Consider the following 22,160-nt stretch of genomic DNA (forward strand, 5'->3'; position numbering starts at 1 on the left):
AAGCCGAAAATAAAAATGAACGAATGAATAATTAAAAGAAAAACTAAACGAAACTCGCTGACTGAAGCTATTGGAGCATATAATAACCTGCATTATTCGGTCACAAGATGGCTCTCTATAGTCAAAAACATCAGTGAGACAGACAAGCAGATACATATGAATGTGTTTGTAAGTATATGGGTGTGAATATATTCACTTACAGTCAAGTTTATTTAAGGTTTCAGGATGAGCCTGTGTTATTTGATGGTTGTTATTTGAAAATACCATCCATTGGAATTTCATGACTGACCAATCAGAATTGAGTATCCCTAAATCTAATCTGCCTAATAATCAGTTCTGGAGGGATCTACAGTTTGGCTTCCCTTCATAAGGTAAAAATATTGTAGTTATTGCAATATTATAGGTACCTGCCATGAAGCTTCTAAATACTATGCATTACTCATTAGCCAAACAAGTGAAAATATTAGTTCTACAGTCAAGGTAATATGGGAAAAAGATTTGGGATGCACATTTGAAGATGATAACTGGGGGAAAATTGCGGGGAGTTTAAAATGAATGTCTAGAGATGTTAGAGCACGTCTTATCCAGTTTAAAATTTTACATGGATTTGACTGGACTCCTAAAAGCTTGTTTAGAGCAGGTTTCAAAAACAATCCAGAATGCTAGCAATGCCAAGAAGAAGCAGGTGACCTATTTCATGTATTATGGCAATGCCCAGAAGTCCAATATTTTTGGAGAGAGGAGAATGAAAACCTTGTAAAGATATTGCAGACCATGTATTTGGTCAAGCTTATACATACTTGGTGAACCCTGTGCCTTAAGCCACACGAATAAAGCTGAATCACAGTGGATACAGAGCTGTATCATGCTAGGCAGACGGGTGGATGTTAAAAACTGGAAATCTTTAAGTAGACCTCTGACCTTTGAGTGGCTCTCAGAGTTAGGACGAGTTGCAGCTTTTGAAAAACTCTCCTACAGTTTACATGGAAGGATTACAATTTATTTTGATAAATGGGGAGTTTTTTTCCGCCCACAATGCTAGCAAACATGTAACGAGAGAAAAAATAATTAAGGCTATGATAGTGCAACCCCCACCCCCTTTTTTATTTATTCATTTATTTGATTAATTTATTCTTTTTTCTTGTATGTGTTTTGGTTTGGTTTTTTATTTTATCAATTTATATGATATTATTTATTTATTGTATTTATTTATTTTGTATCATTCTGCTTTTGTTAATGCTCTGTATTTGATAATCATCTGCATTATTTGACATAAGAAAAATCAATAAAAAGTTCAAATCATAAAACAATTGAGTATCCCAGACAGCTGTATAATAATACGGATTAATACTGAGGCATGATAATATGTGCCTGTCAATCATTGACGGTAGGGAGAGATAACTGCACTGCTACATCACTGTGTCCTTGGCCTTAAAATCACTGGGTTTTGGATCTTGATTTAATTTTCATGAAATAAATAAAAGATTTTGTGTTTATACCACTCTAATACTACTTATAAATGTTGACTCTGTCAGCTATATGAACAAATTGCGGCATCGCTATATTTTATCAGACAAATTTTAGTTTTTTTGAACAATTCATTTCAATTACAGTAACAAATAAAAGGGCAGGTTTAATTAGTCTTATTTGCTTTATTCATTTTATCATGTGATTTGAGCATTTAATTATATGAGCAAACTCTTGTAGGTATTAAATATATTAATATATTTATTTTCTGATTTTGACTGAAATGATGTGCACCTTTGTTAAGCTGCTTCACAACGATAAATCTTGTAAAAAGCCCTATACAAGTAAACATGAATTGATCTTTAAACCGAAATCCATTCTCTCTTTCTCTGTAGCAGTGAATCATTATGAAAGTTTATCAACATTCCTGGATTCTGAATGAATTACAGTGAATTCATGTCTAAAGTCCTGTATCTATACTTCATAAATGCATCTTGATTATTAATATATTAGAGCAAGCATCCTTGCATTACTTTAACGAAGTGCATATTTCAGTAAAGAGGGGGAAGAAACCCCTGAATAAGTAGAAAGGAAATATTGAATGAATGATCATAATGAAATCAAGCGACAGCCTTCGATGCACAGCTGCAGCATAAATATAACCAGAATGGCAACATAAAGTGTCTGAGGCCTGGGGCTGTACCATGAAGTTAGATTAGCTGCAAGTTGTTTCAAAGTACCATCGCAGCTTGGCTTTAATTGCTCTTTGCTGCCATAGTATCATACACTGCAGGAGTTAATCTGCTCCAGGGCAGGTTATGTTCAGGATTAAAGATCCCAAACCCAGATTAAACCAATCAACTCTGAGCAAAGTCATAAATCAAGTTATAAATCAAATAAATAACTTGCTCCAAATTAAAGATTACTATTTAGGCAATAATCAAACATAAAATCATCTAAGTTTAATGAAATTAAATATTATGAAATATTACAATTATTTTAGATTTATATCAGTATTATATTTACAATTTTAGTTTAATTAGCATTTCTTTGTTTCATTAAATTTACAGATATGCATCTGCAATATAAATGTTTTTTTCCCAATCAGGGGAAAATGTAAGAAAAGATTGCACCATCATGGTAAAGGCCCCTGGTCCTCTCTTGATTTATTTTTCTTCTGGAGCTCTTCTGTTGGGTTAGAGACAGGTGTGCTACTCAGGTGACACTTATTCTCACTCACACCACTGTCCTCATTCTGCTCACAGCACTCTGACACACAACACTCTTTACAAATACTTACATTATCAACTAACTAGATCTATTTTTCATGAGCTAAATCACTAATAAGCAGGTCTGAAATGACCATGGGGAGAATTAAAACATATTAATTAGTTTGATGTTATCATTTCAACATTTCCAACATTCACTTTTTGGACAAGCCTCTGCCGAGTTCATTATTAATAAGGAGGTTTTGGCAGTGTTTGTATAGCAACAATCCCTGCACTTGCAAACACATGGTTTTGTGGCAGGTACAGATATCCTGAACATTACTGTAACGTCATTGAGACATATTAAGCAAAAAGCAAGGTGGGCCATATAATCTCCCCATACAGTAACTAATTTAGACAAATAGTAAATGTGACATGTAAATGCTTGATCTTTACTTTGTATTAACAGCATTTTGTATGTTATTTAAATGAGCTTCATGCTACGGCCTGACAATTACAAATAGAAATCAAGGATTATTATATTTACCTTTAATAGTGACAGCTTTGCAAGTTATTATAATTAATGTTGTGTAAAATATTGACCAGAGAGGATGCCGGCTGAAATATTCTCAGAGTTAAGATGAGTTTAGCTGTCTTTTTAAACCAGGGGTAAAATAGAGCATAAACCAGAGGATTCATACCTGAGTTAGCATACACAAGCAATAACAAAACATTTATGGTTGTGGAGGAGTTTACAGTTAGAGAGCAGATACAATATGGAATCCAGCTAAGCATATAACCTGTCACAATGATTCCTAAAGTCAGAGCAGCTTTACTCTCAGATTTCCTCCTCACTGAACCCTCCGTTACACATTTACCACCCTTCATCAGAGAGTTTATAACCTTCACTTGCTGATGAACTACATAGAAAATCCTCAAATATAAAGTGATGATCAGCATACAAGGAAACATAAAACCCACAAACAGATCAATGACTATCCAAGTAAAACTCATCATGAATAAACACTGTCCATAACACACATCTGTTCTGTGTGAAGTGACAAAATGTCCATTATTAACTACAAAAGTAGTGCAGTACGTTGAAAAGCAAACCCAGTTCAGACAGATGCTCATTATTGTTTTAGAGATGGTTATTTTCTGCGGGTACAGTAAAGGATGAGACACAGCCACATAACGATCAACAGCAATTAAAACTAAATTACCAAGAGATGCTGAGAGAAGTAATAAAATAAATATTAAATAGAGTCCACAGAAAGTGTCTCTAAAGTACCAGCACGTCTCAATCTGTCTGATGGCCTCTATAGGCATGACGAGTCCAACAAGAAGATCAGTTACAGCCAGAGAGAGAATAATCATGTTGGTTGGAGTGTGAAGCTTCTTGAAGTGAGAGATGGAGATGATCACCAGCAGGTTCAGACACACAGTCCATACTGACAGCAATGACACAAACACATAGATGATGATATATCCATGACTGGAGTGTTGTTCCTTGACACATGATGAGTTGATGTCAGGAAAGCAGTATTGAGTCTCCTGATCCTCTGTCTCATGGGCCATGAGTGAGTCTCCTCCTGTTAGGAGTTTGTTCTGCTCTCCTTTCTGTCCTTTCATTTATAAAGTGTCTCAGACTGACCAACCCACTCTGATGTAATGCAGTTTTTTTTCCTCTCTCTCTTTCTGAACATTAGGTTTGATATGGTGTTAAATTCTTCCGTCCAGGTTAGGGTTTTCTAATGCCGTTTAAAGTTCACTTCTGCTTGAAAGTGTGTGTTGTTTTTGTGCAGTCTTTTCTTCACTGTTGTGATCACATTAGCTGTCATCGCTGAGAAAGCAGCACTAGTGATTTCTCTCACACACACATACAGTGGTGTAAAAAGGGTCTTTGCCCCCTCACTCATTTCTTATTTGTTTGCATGTTTGTTACACTTTAATGTGTCAGATCATCAAACTAATTTAAATATTAGTCAAAGACAATATTAGTAATAACTAAATGCACTACAGAATGTTACGTTTACAGCGTCATACTCACTACTCTTGAGTACTTATGAAAGGGCTACTTTTTACTCATACTCTGAGTAATATTTACAACAGATACTTTTACTCGCACTACATTTTTAGGCAAGTAATGGTACTTTTACTTGAGTATGATTTTTCAGTACTCTTTCCACCACTGGGTTCTAGTAAGCCCAAATAGCAAAGAGAAATAAAAAATGCATGTAAAAAAACACCTTGGGCCTTAAGAGGATACGTTGCAGACATTTTTACTATATGTCCTCACTTTCCATGTAATAGGTCATGTATTTCACGTATGTCTATTAGGATCTGACATACAGCCGCACTGAAAAGACATGAGGTGAGGCTGGCAGTTGCTCTGCCACAATGAAGAGGGTGCACGTGAGCGTTATTATTCAGTGGTTGCTCTTCTATGTAGTAAAGTAAAATTGTATGTTTTGCTCTGACTGACAGCAAAAATTGTGGATGTAATAGCTCAGTTTCAATCAAAACGTAAATTAATGATTGACGACCACTGCCGGAGCTAAAGGGAGCTTCAAATGACAGGACAGAAGATAATGCAATCTATTCAAAGTAATTCAAGTCATTTCAAGACTTCATTTAAAAGTAAAGGTAAGACCAGTGTGCAAATCCTATGTTTGTGAGTGAGAAAGAGAGAGCGTGCATCCGCCACGGTGCTGTGTGTGTTGCTTGTTATAGTTGTCTGTAGCATCCAGCTGGGTGTTTTGGAGACATATTTAATCGTTATACATTTTACATTCTTCCTTGACCGAGTATGTACCTGTTATGTGTATAGAAAGAATGCTGATATGATATATGAAACACAATCGGTAGTTGGCAAATATATTGGGTGCATATTTTTGAAATCTGACTTTGAAAGAGTCAGTGCCTCACCAGCCACAAACCTCATCGCATGTCAGTGATTCCACCTATATGTTGCAGCGCATTGTGAGACATGCAAAAGCGCTTGAGAACTGAGATAGAAATTTTACATTTAGTCGTTTAGCTGACACTTTTGTCCAAAGTGACTTACAATTTAGGAGGCTTTCAGAAATTCAACAAGAAGAGGCAATACACACAAGAAGAGTTTCTACAGGTGGTTTGTCAAGCCCACTCCCCTGTGCGAGGCACACTCAGAATTTATAATACGGTTAGTGTGTGGTGAGGTGGGGGAGAGAGGAGGGGTCTTGGTTTTATTCACTGGGGTTCAGGTCTAATAGAAACTATTTGGGAGAGTGGCGGTATGATTGTAGGAAGCATTAAATCAAGGTAACTGAAGTATGCAATAGTTTAACTGTGACTTTATCAGAAGAGCAATGTCTTGTGTAGGTCAAGTTGATGGCCAGATTTATGTGTGCTCGTGAACTGGTTGAGGTTGAATGAAGTCATGAGAGAATGGAAATCTGTAGCATAAGGTTTGTCCAAGTAAATGTTGAAGTCACCCAATACTACAAGCCGGTTGTCATACTTAGGAAGGGTTAGGAAAGGAGGAGTCCATTTGATTCTTCAGTAAATACACCCAGCTGACCAGGAGAATGGCCAGAATGCGAAATTTAGTTTGTGAATTTTAGAATGTGCAATCTCCTCCTGATGAGGCAGGGAGTGTGGGTGAACGCAAAATTGTTAGAGAGGGCAGCTGGAGTGACTGAGTCCTGGGGACGAATCCAGGTCTCAGTCAAGGCCAGTATCTGAAGATCAGATTGTGCTGCAAATGCTGAAATGAAGTCTGCTTTGTTTACAGCCGACCAATGGAAACAGATTAGGGTGTATGTGATGATGGTGAGTGCGAAATAGGGTGTACGTTGTTGGTGCAGTGTTGCCATCTGCATGCGTTGTGTGTGCATGTGGTCGTGTGATGAAGAGCCTACTGTAGTGTTGTGTCATTGCTCGGTGGAGTCGCGCAGCTCGGTTCGAGGGTCTTTACTCTCGGCGGTCTTCACACAAGGAGGAGCAACACTACCGCTGGATGCTTCCGCTGACTCTACCGCATCAACATACTATCTAATTATTTACGCTCAAATGCACAAGAGCGTGAACATTGAGTTTCTGTTGTATCTTGCACTGCAATATTTAAACTGAAAAAAACATTTACATAAAATTGATCATTTATGTTAGTTCATAGTACATTAACAGGTACTGTACTCAACATTAAAAACATATCTTTAAATACTGGAAGCAGCAGTTTATTAACCTCACTAATTACACAAATATAAACAGTCATGACCATCATTGTATATCTACACAAGACAGAAGCAGTTAATTAGATTGAATAATATCACAAACATATCACAGTGATATGACTGTTTATTAGCACTATAACTGTTATATGAGTGTGATATTGTGTTTATTCAACAGTTTGATGGCACAAGTGTGTAAAGGCAATCAGAGAGTCTCAAAAACCCTTTTTTGTGAGGAAGTTATGGAAATGCATTCTTGCGCCAGCTGAGCAGAACTAGCCTGATCCCACGAGGAAACATAACTATTTTATGTTTTCTGTTAGTGGAACTTCATTCAGTTTGTGGAGTTCATATGAGTTAAGTCACACAGAAATTAAAGATTTTTAAAAGGAGGCATGGCACCAAACCTCAACCCTAAACCCAACCATCACTGTGATGTGAGTAAATCAGACTAAAATGTATGAATGAGATCACACAAATTATTCATTCGAAATTCATACCAGTTCATATTGTGAAGAGGAAGATGCGATATGCCAGACCCAACAATGCAGAAGAGCTGAAGTCCACTATCAGAGCAACCTGGGCTGTCATAACACCTGAGCAGTGCTACAGACGGATCCAACTCCATGCCGCACCGCATTGCTGCAGTAACCTAGGCAAAAGGAGCCCCAACTAAGTATTGAGTGCTGTGCATGCTCATACTTTTCTTGTTCATTCTTTTCAGTTGGCCGAGATTTCTAAAAATCCTTTTTTGTATTGGTTTTAAGTTACACTCAAATTTTCCGAGACACTGAATTTGGGATTTTCATTAGTTGTAATCTAAATCGTCAACATTAAAAGAAATAAACACTTGAAATATACCAGTCTGTGTGAAATGAATGTATCCATTATACTGTACAAGTTTCACTTCCTGAATAGAATTAGTGAAATAAATTAACTTGTTGAAGATTCTAATTATATGACCAGCACCTGCATAAGAATAACCTGAGGCCTGGTCCCCTTCGCCTTTACTCTGATTTCCCCTTCACTGAACCCTTCATTACCACCCTTCATCAGAGAGTTTATAACCTTCACTTGCTGATGAATATTCTTAAATATAAAGTTATATTTATCAAACAAGAAAAAAATAAAAGACAATAGATCAGAACAGATCAATGAACATCGAACTAAAACTCATCATGACTAAACAGTCCATAACACACGTCTGTTCTGTGTGTCAAAATAACCATTATTAATAACAAAAATCATGTTTTATGCTAAAAAAAGCAAACCCAGCTCAGAGAAATACTCATGAATGTGAGCACAGCAGTATATATCAGGGGCTCGAAATTGTGACTGTTCTGGTCGCATAAACGCCCGAAATTTTATCTATGCGAGCTCAAAATATATTTGGGAGCATTTGTGCGAGTACACAAAATTGTTGCCATGCGACCAGTTTTCACCGCATGAGCGGATTTAGGACACATTCACGCATTATGCATCTTTGCACCTAAAAACACCAAACGCAGCGCTCAGAAATAGATTTTAACAGTTGTCATGTCAACTTGCTGCAGTAAACAAAGCCCGAAATGCTTGCCCCACCTTAAGGGTTCTTCTTATTGGCCCACTGCTCTATAACAGACCGCGAATGGCTTGGTTAATATCTGTTGTCAATTACTCAGTTCAGATGACAAGGAACTACAGCCGCGAAAATGTAAAGCGCTGAAGATGAGAGAATGAATACAACACTGACCAATTTTGAAACCACCTAAAGTTACAAATAATGGCACATCTTATTAATGATCATGTGATGAATGTCACTCCAACATTTACGCTTTTCCAAGAGTGGATAAAAGACTTCCAGTGGTTAAAGTCCGCTATGAAAATGACTAAAGCATTCACCGTTAAGCCGGTGGGACGGAGTCTTCAGGTAACGGTGTTCGTCACATCTACACATTTTAAACACAAGATGTTCTAATGTTTTTTTAATCCTTCATTTAATCTTCACGATGTTGTTAGTCATGCGACTGGCACTGCGTTTACCATTACAAAAGGGCTTGCATTTGCTGAGATTAAACTAATATTGCAGCTCAAGAAAAGACCGGTATTGCTTTTAAGATGACATATGCAAATAATAAGCTCATCTCATTCACATCAAGCAGTGCGTGCAGGGCCGGTGAACGCATGCAGATTTTTGTTTGGTTGTCATTAGTTTTGTTAAATATGTTAATATAAAACATGTAGTAAGTTAAAGGTGCACATAATTTTCAGTGGGTTCGACTAAATTTTGTCTGGTGCGCATACATTTCTGAGGTTAGGAGCACCAATGCTACCAAGAATAAAGATTAAGTTCGAGCCCTGTATATTGAATAGTGTCAACAGAAAATGTAAAATCTAAAATACCAATACTTGTCAATCTGTCTGATGGCTAATGTTTATTGACTTTATAATAACATAAAATGAGCATTCTATTATACAAAATTTTGTTTTAAAGTATAAACATGTAGTGCATTTTAAACCATTTGCTTAGAAAATATCATTTGTAAATAACATTTTTGTTCTCACAACAAGTGGAATAATTATAATTTTTGGGGACATTTTAATGACCTTTCAATCTTTGTTGTTTCAGGTTTTATATACAGAATAGACAAATTCCTAAAGGTACATGTGTATAACTGATGTGACCTATTTAAAATCAGACATGAAGCTGTGTTCTGAATCAGGTTTAGTCTTACTGGTTTGATTGACTTTCAAGGCATTGCAGTAGTTCATTCCTAAAATTATAAGAGCTTGGTTAAGTAGATTTACAATGGGTTTTTTCTAACAGGAGTTTCTAATGCTGTGAAGCATAAGCCAAAATAAATGACTGGATCTTTGCTCAGTTGATCTTCAATTTGAACCGTATTCTCTCTTTGGGTCAGTGAATTATTGTCAAAAATGTGATTTATTTATTTTTTTTTTAATTATTATTATTTTTTTGTAGCTTGTGCTGTATATAGATTTATTCCCTCTGTTGTGATAATATTAAATAGTTATGAATGCTATGAATGATAGAATATGGTATATAGAAACATTAAGCACAAAAACAAGGTGAACCACATAACCTTTAATATCTTTATTTTGTATTTACAAAACATCATGAGTCGCATAAACTTCTTTTTATATATTACTATTTGTAAAAACACATTAGTATTGAAAACTACAAATATACATCATATTTACCTTTATTTGTGACAGCTTTGCAAGTTATTATAATAAGCATTGTGTAAAATATTGATCAGAGAGGATGCCGACTGAAATATTTTCAGAGTTGAGATGTGTTTGGCTGTCTTTTTAAATCAGGGGTAAAATGTTGAAAGTATTTTGAACCCAACTGTAATAGAAGAAAACAGGACAGACAGGATGAGTTTCAGTGTGATTTACCAATAGATGGCTGTAATACACTATTGTAGAGTATGATCTTGTAAGATGACACTGTGCAGCTTTAGAACATTGCAGATTCACTAAATGGAATATGCAGTAGTGGCTGTGGGCACAATTAATCTGTATTCTTAACATATCAATTATGAAATATTATTTCTACATTCACTTCTGGAATGAAGACAGAGCAAGTGTCAAGTTCAATATGAATGAGCAGGTGGCTTTGATAGCAGTGTTTGTGCGTGCATGTGCTTGGATAGTTGGTACACACAGTTTGTGTGGCTGATATGTAAATTCTGACTATTAATGTATAGCATATAGAAACATTAAGCACAAAGCAAGCTGAGCCCAAAAAAAACATTACTCAATTACACACATAATAAACGTGTTCTATGTGTACTGCTTAACTGGTTACTTTAGTTATCAGTCACTTTCTATTCACAGCAGTACACAAGTTACTTAAGCATACACTGATAATTTACTACAAAATTGATTATCATAAGATTATCTTATCTACCATTATTACTGTCAGCTTTGCAATTAAATGCAATTAATATTGTGCAAAAATATTGATCAGAGACGATGTAGACTGAAGTATTCTCAGAGTTAAAATGAGTTTAGATGACTTTTTAAACCAGGGGTAAAATAAAGCATAAACCAGAGGATTCACGCCGGAGTTAGTATACAGAAACCATGTCAAAACACTTATAGCTGTGGAAGAGTTTACAGTTAGAGAACAGATACAATATGGGATATAGCAAAGCAGATAAACTGACACAATGATTCCTAAAGTCAGAGCAGCTTTACTCTCAGATTTCCTCTTCACTGAACCCTCCGTTACACGTTTACCACCCTTCATCAGAGAGTTTATAACCTTCACTTGCTGATGAACTACATAGAAAATCCTCAAATATAAAGTGATGATCAGAGTACAAGGAAAAATAAAAGACATGAACAGATTAATTACTATCCTAGTAAAACTTATCATGACTGAACACTTTCCATAACACACATCTGTTCTCTGTGAAGTGTCGAAATATCCATTATTAATCACAAGGGTAGAACCATAAGCTGAGAAGCAAGCCCAGCTCAGACAGACACTCAATAATGCTTTAGTGATGGTTATTTTCTGTTGGTACAGTAAAGGGTGACACACAGCCACATAACGATCAACAGCAATTAAAACTAAATTACTAAGAGATGATGAGAGAAGTAATGACACAAATAATAAATAGAGTCCACAGAAAGTGTGTCCAAAGTACCAACACTTGTCAATCAGTCTGATGGCCTCTACAGGCATGGCAAGTCCAACAACCAGGTCATTTACAGCCAGAGAGAGAATAATCATGTTGGTTGGAGTGTGAAGCTTCTTGAAGTGAGAGATGGAGATGATCACCAGCAGGTTCAGAAACACAGTCCATACCGACAGCAATGACGCAAACACATATATGATATTATATCCATGTCTGGAGCGTTTTCCCTTGAGACATGATGAGTTCATGACAGGAAAGCAGTATTGAGTCTCCTGATCCTCTGTCTCATAGGCCATGAGTGAGTCTCCTCCTGTTAGGAGTTTGTTCTGCTCTCCTTTCTGTCCTTTCATTTATACAGTGTCTGGATCAGACTGACCAACCCATCTACCGCCCACTCTGATGTAATCTTTCAAACTGCTGTTTTTTTTCCCCCTTCTCCTGCATGAACATTAGCTTACTGTCAATTTCTTCTGTCCAGGTTAGGTTTCTCTGCCGCTGTTCAAAAGTACATTGGGTTTAGTTTTTGTGTCTTATTTTTTCACTGTCTTGTTATTGTTTATTATTTCTACATGAGAGTTACGTTATGGAGATGTCCCAAAGAGGCGTACCACCCAGACTGCTGCAAGGCTAGAGTGATGCATGGGAGTTGTTGGAGTACGTGCTCTATTATTCAATGCATTTTCAATACAAACTCAGGAGGAGGAGATCAATGTCAAAAATATTAGTAATTTATTAAGTACAGATTAATAATTCGATTAGGGCCCTGGGTCGCACAATTGTGTCCTATTGGTTACACAATGCTATCCAAGAGAACACACCAGGCGCTCTGCGAGTGCTTTCTCAGGACCAAAGACCCATTTTATATTCACATATAAAAAATTCCCCTTTTCTGCACAGTAGAACTGAACCAGTTAAATGCACATGCTTAGAGACCTCCATAGGCCCCAATATGTTTTCATAAATGGTTACACAGAAAATCAGAAGCGAGAGACGCACGTTATTTTTATTGTTTCTACTGCATATTTCTTGTCCAAGATAGCTCCTTCTTTGAGATGCTTCATTAGTATGCAAAGCACATCTTCACTCAAAGAAGAGATTTGGTTTATATATCAATTGTCAAAGCGTTCAAAATATTTCAAGTAAAGAATGACTGTAATGAGAATAATTCAGAATTTTTTCAGGGAAAGCACATATAACACACTTCTAATGAAAACATAAAGGATAACTCTATTGAACAAATGAATCTGTGGTATTACATGCGATTGTGAATTGCATAGCAATCTTACAAACACACTGTTTTACTACTGCCTAAGGTGCAGCTGGATTACAAATAGTTGGACATTTTATTCCAAGATTATTTACGAATCCTGTTTTGTGGACAGAAGTTAGGATAAAGTACATCTAAGAGGTTGTTATCGCAGAATAAAGCCCTTGTGTGCAAGATACATCATCTAGATGCACTGGGACGCATTGTCAGTGATGTATCCTGGGGTCATTGGGTGTTTCGGGTCTTTCATGATCAGACACCCTTGTCCAGGTGACCCAGCTGCGATTGATCAAACTTGCGTCCCAGTAGCCATCACGTACGGATCAGCCCTCTATATGCATAGCCATTTTGTGGCTTTCTCTGCAGATTCACAAACACACTTAATGGCCTTCTTCTTAGCTGCTATTGCTTGGCCTATTTAGTTGAAGACTTTACAGAGTGAACGACCTGCTGCTCAATAGGTGCTGTAATGATCCCCTACCAGACCATAATTGGCATGCTGGAGTCTCAATCTTGCCCCCACACGTTGAAGGTTGGCTGGACTGGGTAGTGTATCGAAAACAGCCTGGATGAGGAATCGCATGTGCTGGAAGTCTGCCTGCATTATGTGTTTCCAGGTGACCTTATGGTGTAGGCTACCCTCCTACTTTGTCCATGCCGCCGTTGCCTCAGCCCTGCTCACTCACTCTTCCTCCATGCCAACCTGAACTTCTTCCTGGATTAGCTGGTGTCTATCCTTTCCCCTGGCCTTGTCTACAAGAGTCTTTGGGGAAAAACCCAAGCCAGCTCTCCCTGTTGCCAATGTGCCAACCAATTCCTTCTGTCTGAGGCGAGGCCCCGCCACCTCCACTGCTCTCTGACTTCCACTTCCTCCCTGTTCTCACCACAATGCCAGCTCCAGACACTTTTTGGGAGTCTCTGTATTGCAGCGCTTCTCTTGTGCGTGCCACCTTAAATTCTTAAGTGAGTGCATTGAAAGGCAGCTTTTAGATGTTACTGGTACCATAGAGGGCTGCGCTGCTGAGACTGTGGGGCAGACCTAGCCATCTGCACAGAAAGCTTGTGATCTTTTTTTCCAGGGACTCTACTGTTTACATAGGGACTGAATAACCAACATAGGCTACAGCATGTGTGATAAGATGGAGTGATGGTAGATCCAGGCTTTAAATCTGCCTGGCAGTCCTGACTTGTCAACCTTGGTCAGCCAACTGTCCAACTCTTTGCTGAACTTTTGGATGGTGGTGGTGTCTTTCAGAGATGAGTTAAACAACTTTCCCAAACTCTTCACTGGCTGCTCAGTGATGCAGTTCCAGCCAACGTGAAATTAAATTTGTCTGTCCCCTTTTTTTAACACCATGGATCTTGTTGGCTTTAAGCTCATCCTTTCCCAAGTGATTAATTTCTCAAGAACTTGCAAAATCCACTTCCTTACTAGGACCGATATTGTTGTTACTGTTAGGTCATTTATCAATGCTCTTTTGGGGGCTGCTGCACACCAGACCTGGTTAGAGGGTCTTTACATTCTACCATAGCTCAATTAAACACCATGTTTATTGCCAGGGCAAAAAGGATAACTGAAATTGTACACTCAGTTATTATATGTTTTTCAAATTTATGCCAGTCTGATGTTTTTAAACCAGAAGTTACCCTGATCTTCAGTTTTATAAACTTGAAAAAAAAATCTGCGATGTATTCAATGTAGCTTATTACAGACAAAAAAAATTCTGATCTATATTAATTTATTAATTAAATGCAAAGCTGTCAGTGAGCTTTGGTTTAATATACAATAACCTGCATATGATTCAGTCAGAAGATGACTCCATATAGTCAAAAAAAGTAGTCTGACAGACAAGCAGATCCATATCAAAGATCAAAGCTGTCCCTTCAGGATTAATGTAAGGACTTGTCGGTCACTGGGGTTTTACAGGAATCAGTCTCCACTCCTCTATGACCACCACAGCAGCTGCTCAGGATACGGCCTGGTCCAGGATTATGGAAACCTTGGTAAAAAATAATAATGACTAACATAAGCGCAGATCAGGGGCGATTTTAGGGTTTTCATATAGGGGGGCTCAGCTCATTATAAGGTAAAATTTATATATATATATATATTACATTTATAAGAAATTTAATAGTAATGATACATGAATAGTAAAAAATGTTTGTTTAATATGGGTTGTATACTAGTATTCCACTGTATTACATAGACGGGCATAGCCATGAGTTCTGAATAAGCCAAACAGGTTCAACCCACCTGTTTACTGTAGTAAAACCACTTTTATTTTCAAGTGCATCGATTTCTTTCATGTATTAAATAAATAAACTGCCACTTTTCTAATTCAATGACATGCATATTTTTAAACGTACAGGCTAATTCACATATTTCAAAATCTGAATGATGATGATAATAATAATAAATAAGTATTTTTAATACTAGACAACACAATGTTTCTATCTGTCAGTGACAGTTATAATGACTACATTCACTAAGTGTTTCTGTCACTGTTTAATCCTCTCTGTGCAAGACTGTATGGTATAGCTAATGCCACACAAACTGTAAAGTGTTTAATATTGGTAGTTAATTTTGAAATAAAAATAGCGACATGTTCGTTAAGAATTACATTTTTCGCTGGAGGAAACAGCTGTGCTGATGAGGAGAAAACCCGACTGCTCCTCTGTGACATTGAAATACAGGTGATACAAGACTATCTATATCAAAAAAACTGCACATAAGCAGATATTATAACAATTTATCAATAAAACACACACCTTGTTTTCTCGCTGTCCATGGCTGTGGTTTGCTGATCAAATGAAAAACAAAAGATGGGGAGGAGCCAAATTCTGCCGCCGTTTTCTAATAAAATTTAAAGGGGACTGAGGAGATAATTTAGTGTACAGTTTATGAGCTAATAGCTAAAGTTTTAGGGGGGCTGAGTAGAAATATAGTGGGGCTATAGCCTCCCTAAAATAGGCCTAGCAACGCCCATGGCGCAGATGTTGTTCAAATTAAAATGTCTTTTGGGAAGTGTTCATGGCTCCAGTTGTTCTAAATAATACAGACTAACAATCCTATAGAGCATTTGTGTTTTATTTGTATGCTAATGCAAAGAGATGTGTCTTTAATCTAGGTCATGAAAGCATGAATAAGCTTTACCGCATCAGTCATTGATAGCATATGTCAAAGTTTGTCAACATTTTTAAGATGAAAAAATGCAGTTTTACAGATGCTTGAAATCTGGCCTTCAAATGACAGGTTCTATTAAAAATCACCCCCAAATTTTTGACTGAAGATGAGGACTGAACTAAGAATCCATCAAGGGTTAGACAGTATTCTAGGTTTTTGTGTGTGAGGTTTCTGGGTCCAATAAGCAAGACCTCAGTTTTATCTGAATTTAGTAATAAGAAGTTATTAGTCATCCAATTTTTAATATCAGCTATAGAAACTGTTAATTTCGTAAATTCATGCAAGTTATCAGGTTGAGAGGAGATATAAAGTTGTGTATCATCAGCATAACAGTGGAAGCTAACTCCATGTTTATTAATGATATCGCCTAGCAGTAGTGGATATATAGTGTGAAAAGTAAGGGACCAAGAACTGAGCCTTGTGGTACCCCACCAGTGTACTTTTAATCTGTATGATGCCTCTTCATTAATTGATACAAATTGATAATGTTCAGATAGATAACACCTAAACCAGGCCAATGCAGTTCCTGTAATACCAACATAATTTTCGAGCCCATCAAGGAGAATATTATGATTGATTGTATGAAATGCAGCACTGAGGTCCAATAACACTAAGAGAGAAATGCAACCACAATCAGACGACAGAAATAGGTCATGCCTGGCTATTTTATTTAATTTTTTTCCCTAATCTTTTTAGGTGTAACGGAGCAACTATGTCTAATGTGCTTGAAAGGACACAATCAATAGATTTAGTCGCAGTGTCAAGCTCTTCTAGGCTGCCTGGAATGCTATGGAAATTAAAAAGATCAGGTAGATAACCGAAAAAGTCATCTTTAGTGCTAGTGGTGATCATTCTACCATATTTATAAATAGAAGATGATTTTGTAGACCTATCAATGCACAATAAACAAGAGATTAAATAGTGATCTGAAATGTCATCACTCTGCTGCACAACTTCAACATTTTCAATATCTATACCATGAGATAATATCAGGTCTAAGGTATGATTATGTCGATGAGTAGGGCCTGAGACATGCTGTTTCACTCCAACAGAGGTTAGTATGTCTAGGAAGGCCAGACTTAAAGCATATTTTTCATTATCAATATGAATATTAAAATAACCGACAATTAAAATTTTACCTGTGGCCAGAATTATTTCAGATAAGAAATTAGCTAATTCTTTTGTAAAGTTGCTGTGGTGGCCTCGAGGCCTATATACAGTTGCCAATATAAATTTAGATTGAAATTTATTGTATAAATTGCACACTGAAATATACAACTCTATTACTTAAAAGGAATTATATTTGAAGTCAGATCGCTGAGTATAACTAAAAATATTACTGTATAATATGCCAACGTCTCCACCTTTGCCTTTAAAACGTGATTTGTGTTTATAATGATACCCTTCAGGTAAAGACTCGTTTAGGGGCATGTGATCACCTGGTTTTAGCCAGGTTTCTGTTAGACAAAGTGCATCTAGCTTTAGATCAGTTATCAAATCATTAACAAATTGAGTTTTAGAGGAGAGGTCTTATGTTCAATAATTTGAGTTTTATCTTCTGATAGCTTTTGTTTTTTATTTGATGAACATTAAACAGATTATTACCTTTGAATGGGTTTTGGAGTTTTTTATGTTTAGATGTTCAGGGAACAGACACAGTCTCTATGTTCTTAGGTGGCTCTATGTGCTGCAGATTTTCTGAGTTAGATAAACTATGGAGGCTAGCAGAAAGTTAAGCCAATCTGTCAGCTCCCTGACCTCGTCCCCAGTTAGTCAAGTGCCAACACAAAGGCCCAAACCCAATTCTATTTTTGTACCCCAACGCCTTCCCCTTGGCCCTTAAAACCGATGGTGAAGGGAAAGGGCTTTAAAACTTATTTTTAAAATAAAATTTTTTTGCTTCATATGAGATCAGACAATTAAGATTGCTGTAGTGATTCCAGCTATTTTTTAAATATTTATCTTCAGGAAATCACTGAAGGCATATATTATCATAACGATCTAATGTGGCAATAAGATCGTAACTATATTGCGCATTTACACAGTGGCCATATTCATTTATATAAACACACAAAAAAACAACATTAACATTATAGCAGACACTGTAAAAAGTCATTCCCAGCCACTAAACATTACTGACAGGGTATTGGAGTGTCATCGAGTGTCAGAATGTTGTGGGACTGCTATGGGATTGGGTCTAAGACTATATGCCAGATTACTAGAGAGGAGAGCTGCCCCAGCACGGGTGGAATGAAGACCATCTCTCTTCAACAGGTCAGGTCAACCCCAAAAACTTGGCCAATTGTCTACAAAACCTATGTTATTCAGTGGGCATCACATTGACATCCAGCCATTAAGTGATGAGAGTCGGCTGTGAAACTCGTCACCACGATAAGCGGGAAGGGGACCAGAACATATTATGGTGTCTGACACCGTCTTTGCAAGATCACACACCTCTTTAACATTACTTTTAGTGATCTCTGACATTACAGATAATGTACACTGTCAATTTTAAATTGAAAAAAGATTACATCATCATAGTTAAGGCCCCTGGTCCTCTCGTTCTTCACTGTCATCAACTCTGCTTTATTTTCCTTCTGGAGCCCTTCTGTTGGGCTGGAAACAGGTGTGCTGCACAGGTGATTCTTATTATCACTCACACCACTGTCCTCATTCTGCTCACAGCACTCTCAGACACACAACACTCCTTACAAATACTTAATCAACTAACTAGATTTATTTTTCATGAGATAAATCACTGATAAGCAGGTCTGGAGTGACCATGGGGAGAATTAAACTTATGAATTGGTTTGATATTTTCATTTCAACACATTCAACATTTACTTTTTGGACACAGAATGAACATGTGTCAATTTTATTATCAGTCAGGAGATATGAATATTACTGTAACGTCATATAGAAATATTAAGCACAAAGCAATGTGGGCCATATAATCTCAACAAACAGTGCCTAATTTAAATAAATGTTTAGTAAATGTGACACAACTTAAGTTACATCTTTACTTTGTATTAATAGCAGTATGTATGTTATTTAAATGTCAAACATTCTCTCTCTCTCTCTCTCTCTCTCTCTCTCTCTCTCTCTCTCTCTCTCTCTCTCTCTCTCTCTCTCTCTCTCTCTCTCTCTCTCTCTCTCTCTCTCTCTCTCTCTCTCTCTCTCTCTCTATATATATATATATATATATATATATATATATATATATATATAATATATATAGATATATAGATAGAGAGAGAGAGAGAGAGATTTTCATTGTTGCATGAAGTCAAATATATATATTTGACTTCATGCAACAATGAAAATTACAAATAGAATCAAAGATTAACAAATCTAGCTTTATTGGTTAAAGCTTTGCAAGTAATTATAATTAGTGTTGTGTAAAAACATTGATCAGAGAGGATGCTGAGTGAATATTTTCAGAGTTAAGATGAGTTTAGCTGTCTTTTTAAACCAGGGGTAAAATAAAGCATAAACCAGAGGATTCATACCTGAATTAGCATATACAAGCAATAACAAAACATTAATAGTTGTGGAAGAGATTACGGTTAGAGAACAGATACAGTAAGGAATCCAGCAAAGCATGTAAGCTGTCACAATGATTCCCAAAGTCAGAGCAGCTTTACTCTCAGATTTCCTCTTCACTGAACCCTCCGTTACACATTTACCACCCTTCATCAGAGAGTTTATAACCTTCACTTGCTGATGAACTACATAGAAAATCCTCAGATATAAAGTGATAACCAGGACACAAGGAAAAATAAAAGATACAAACAGATCAATGATTGTCCAAGTAAAACTCATCATGACCGAACACTTTCCATAACACACATCTGTTCTGTGTGAAGTGTCAAAATATCCATTATTAACTACAAAGGCAGTGATATAAGCTGAGAAGCAAGCCCAGTTCAGACAGATGCTCATTAATGTTTTAGTGATGGTTATTTTCTGTGGGTACAGTAAAGGGTGACACACAGCCACATAACGATCAACAGAAAGTAAAACTAAATTACTAAGAGATGCTGAGACCAGAAATGAAATAAATAATATATATATTGCACAGAAAATATCAACAAAATACCAGCACGTCTCAATCAGTCTGATGGCCTCTATAGGCATGACGAGTCCAACAAACAGATCATTTACAGCCAGAGAGAGAATAATCATGTTGGTTGGAGTGTGAAGCTTCTTGAAGTGAGAGATGGAGATGATCACCAGCAGGTTGAGAAACACAGTCCATGCTGACAGCAATGACACAAACACATATGTGATATAACCATGTCTATAGCGTTTCCCTTTGACACATGATGAGTTGATGTGAGGAAAGCAGTATTGAGTCTCCTGATCCTCTGTCTCATAGGCCATGAGTGAGTCTCCTCCTGTTAGGAGTTTGTTCTGCTCTCCTCTCTGTCCTTTCATTTATACAGTGTCTGACTCAGACTGACCAACCCACTCTGATGTAATGCAATAATTTTTTTTCTAGGACAATAGATTTGATAAACAATCGGGTTTTTTTTCTGTCCGGATGTTAGGATGCATTTCAGCTCAAGTGTTTGTTTTTTCTTCATGCTGGTATTTTCACATGAATGAATTACACATGTGGAACTCAGCTGAGGTGCTTGAATTTTATTTAAAATTATTTTTAAATACAAAATATCTTTAAAGAAAGTTTAAGGGTTGAAGAAAACATTCAGTAGCATGTTTATGTTGTAGTTCATGAACGACCACTTCAGGCTACTAAAGGATAATTTTTTAAATTAAAAATGATTGAAAAGTAACATCTACCCCACTTTCACATATTGGATAAATGTGTGTATTGTAGCTTATATACTACAGTGTATGTGTATGTAATATAATCATATATTAAAACATAACAGACAAGTTTCCATGACAAATTTATAACAGTTTTTTCTAGGGCAGTTTTTACCATGACATGACTGTTTTTCCACGAATAGCCAGATTCATCGCATGATAATAAGGTTTTTCAAAAACTTTATTCGTATTTTTCACGGCCCAGTGTCTGTGCCTGTTTTGTTTTTTCTTTCTATCTCTCTAGCTGTCATTCCTTAGGCCCGCCCATTGGTTGAGCTAGATGTCAATCATTGTTACTATTTTAATGATGTCATCATCAATGACCAATCAGATGTGGAATTCCCTATTTAAAAGGAAGCCGGCACAGAAGAACGTTAGTTTGCTTTTGCTTGCTCACTGTTGTGTGTTTTGCTGGGTTGTTTGATAGTTTATTGTGTTAAGTGTGTTCTGTTATCATTTGTGCTGGAATCTACCATAAGTGAGTTTTCCTTATGTTTTTCTTTCTGATCGCCTGATTCACAACATTATTTTGAGGACAGGGTAGATGTCACGTGACCTACATGCTGCTACATGTAGGATCTGCAAATGTACTATACACACTAGATTAGAAGTGTGCGCCAATCATTGTAAGTTTTGTTATACGTTTTGATTAGTAGAAAAGTTTAGATAGGGCGTGAAAACAAAGACTTTTTTTTTTCTTCCTTTTCTTGTTATTTTTTTCTTTGGCACCGCTTTTGTTCCTCTTCCCCTTTATTACAACCATTTATTTTATTTAGTTTTCTTTATTTTGTTTATACTCTGTTTGTTAACATTTACTCACCTTATAAAATAAATACTATTGAGGCATAACTGGTTGTTTGTCTGCTCCATTGCCACCATCATTCTTAAAGGGGTCGTACAATTTTCAATGTTGCTGTAACCCTATAGCGGTTACAATCTAAATAACCGTAATGCTAATAATTCTCATAAACTGACTTTCAAAACAAAACATTCAACTTTTTGTGCCACCTCCATCTCATAAATCATGTTCTCTAAGAGATTAGTTATTTTTACTGCATCACATTTCTGTTAATTAATTAATTTATTAGTTGTGTGCATTGGTTAATTTTGGACCATGTTCATACAGACCCTTTACTGAATTCAGCTATATTCAGTTATATACTTTTTTTTTGTGAATAGGCCTAACACAAATATCAGTCTTACAGATTTTTATTACAATGTGGTGATTATTGATTACGCCACATGGTCACGACCATGACTGCAGCACACTACAAACGCCCTAACCTTGTCTGCTTTGTGTTGAAGTCCAGCCCGCACTGTGCTTGGCTAATCTCATTGACC

At 36.6% G+C, this 22,160-nt stretch overlaps 3 protein-coding genes across 3 annotated transcripts; all 3 read right to left on the reverse strand.

Annotated features, from left to right (window-relative positions):
- Nucleotides 1-3,224: 3,224 nt before the first annotated feature.
- On the reverse strand, nucleotides 3,225-4,307 carry LOC130235941 (trace amine-associated receptor 13c-like). Its single transcript, XM_056466473.1, has one exon. It carries the CDS (start codon nucleotides 4,305-4,307, stop codon nucleotides 3,225-3,227), a length of 1,083 nt encoding a protein of 360 aa, XP_056322448.1.
- A 6,528-nt stretch (nucleotides 4,308-10,835) lies between these two features.
- LOC130235753 (trace amine-associated receptor 13c-like) lies at nucleotides 10,836-11,888 on the reverse strand. The gene has a single exon (XM_056466203.1). The coding sequence runs from the start codon at nucleotides 11,886-11,888 to the stop codon at nucleotides 10,836-10,838; it is 1,053 nt and encodes a 350-aa protein (XP_056322178.1).
- A 7,512-nt stretch (nucleotides 11,889-19,400) lies between these two features.
- Nucleotides 19,401-20,426, reverse strand: LOC130235761 (trace amine-associated receptor 13c-like). The gene has a single exon (XM_056466211.1). It carries the CDS (start codon nucleotides 20,424-20,426, stop codon nucleotides 19,401-19,403), a length of 1,026 nt encoding a protein of 341 aa, XP_056322186.1.
- Between the last annotated feature and the right edge of the window lie 1,734 nt (nucleotides 20,427-22,160).

Source organism: Danio aesculapii, chromosome 10 (genome assembly GCF_903798145.1).
Source record: "Danio aesculapii chromosome 10, fDanAes4.1, whole genome shotgun sequence".
Classification (NCBI taxonomy): domain Eukaryota; kingdom Metazoa; phylum Chordata; class Actinopteri; order Cypriniformes; family Danionidae; genus Danio; species Danio aesculapii.

Coding starts and splice junctions, on each gene's coding strand:
- LOC130235753 (XM_056466203.1), bottom strand. CDS start 11,888: ATGAAAGGACAGAAAGGAGAGCAGAACAAACTCCTAACAGGAGGAGAC.
- LOC130235761 (XM_056466211.1), bottom strand. CDS start 20,426: ATGAAAGGACAGAGAGGAGAGCAGAACAAACTCCTAACAGGAGGAGAC.
- LOC130235941 (XM_056466473.1), bottom strand. CDS start 4,307: ATGAAAGGACAGAAAGGAGAGCAGAACAAACTCCTAACAGGAGGAGAC.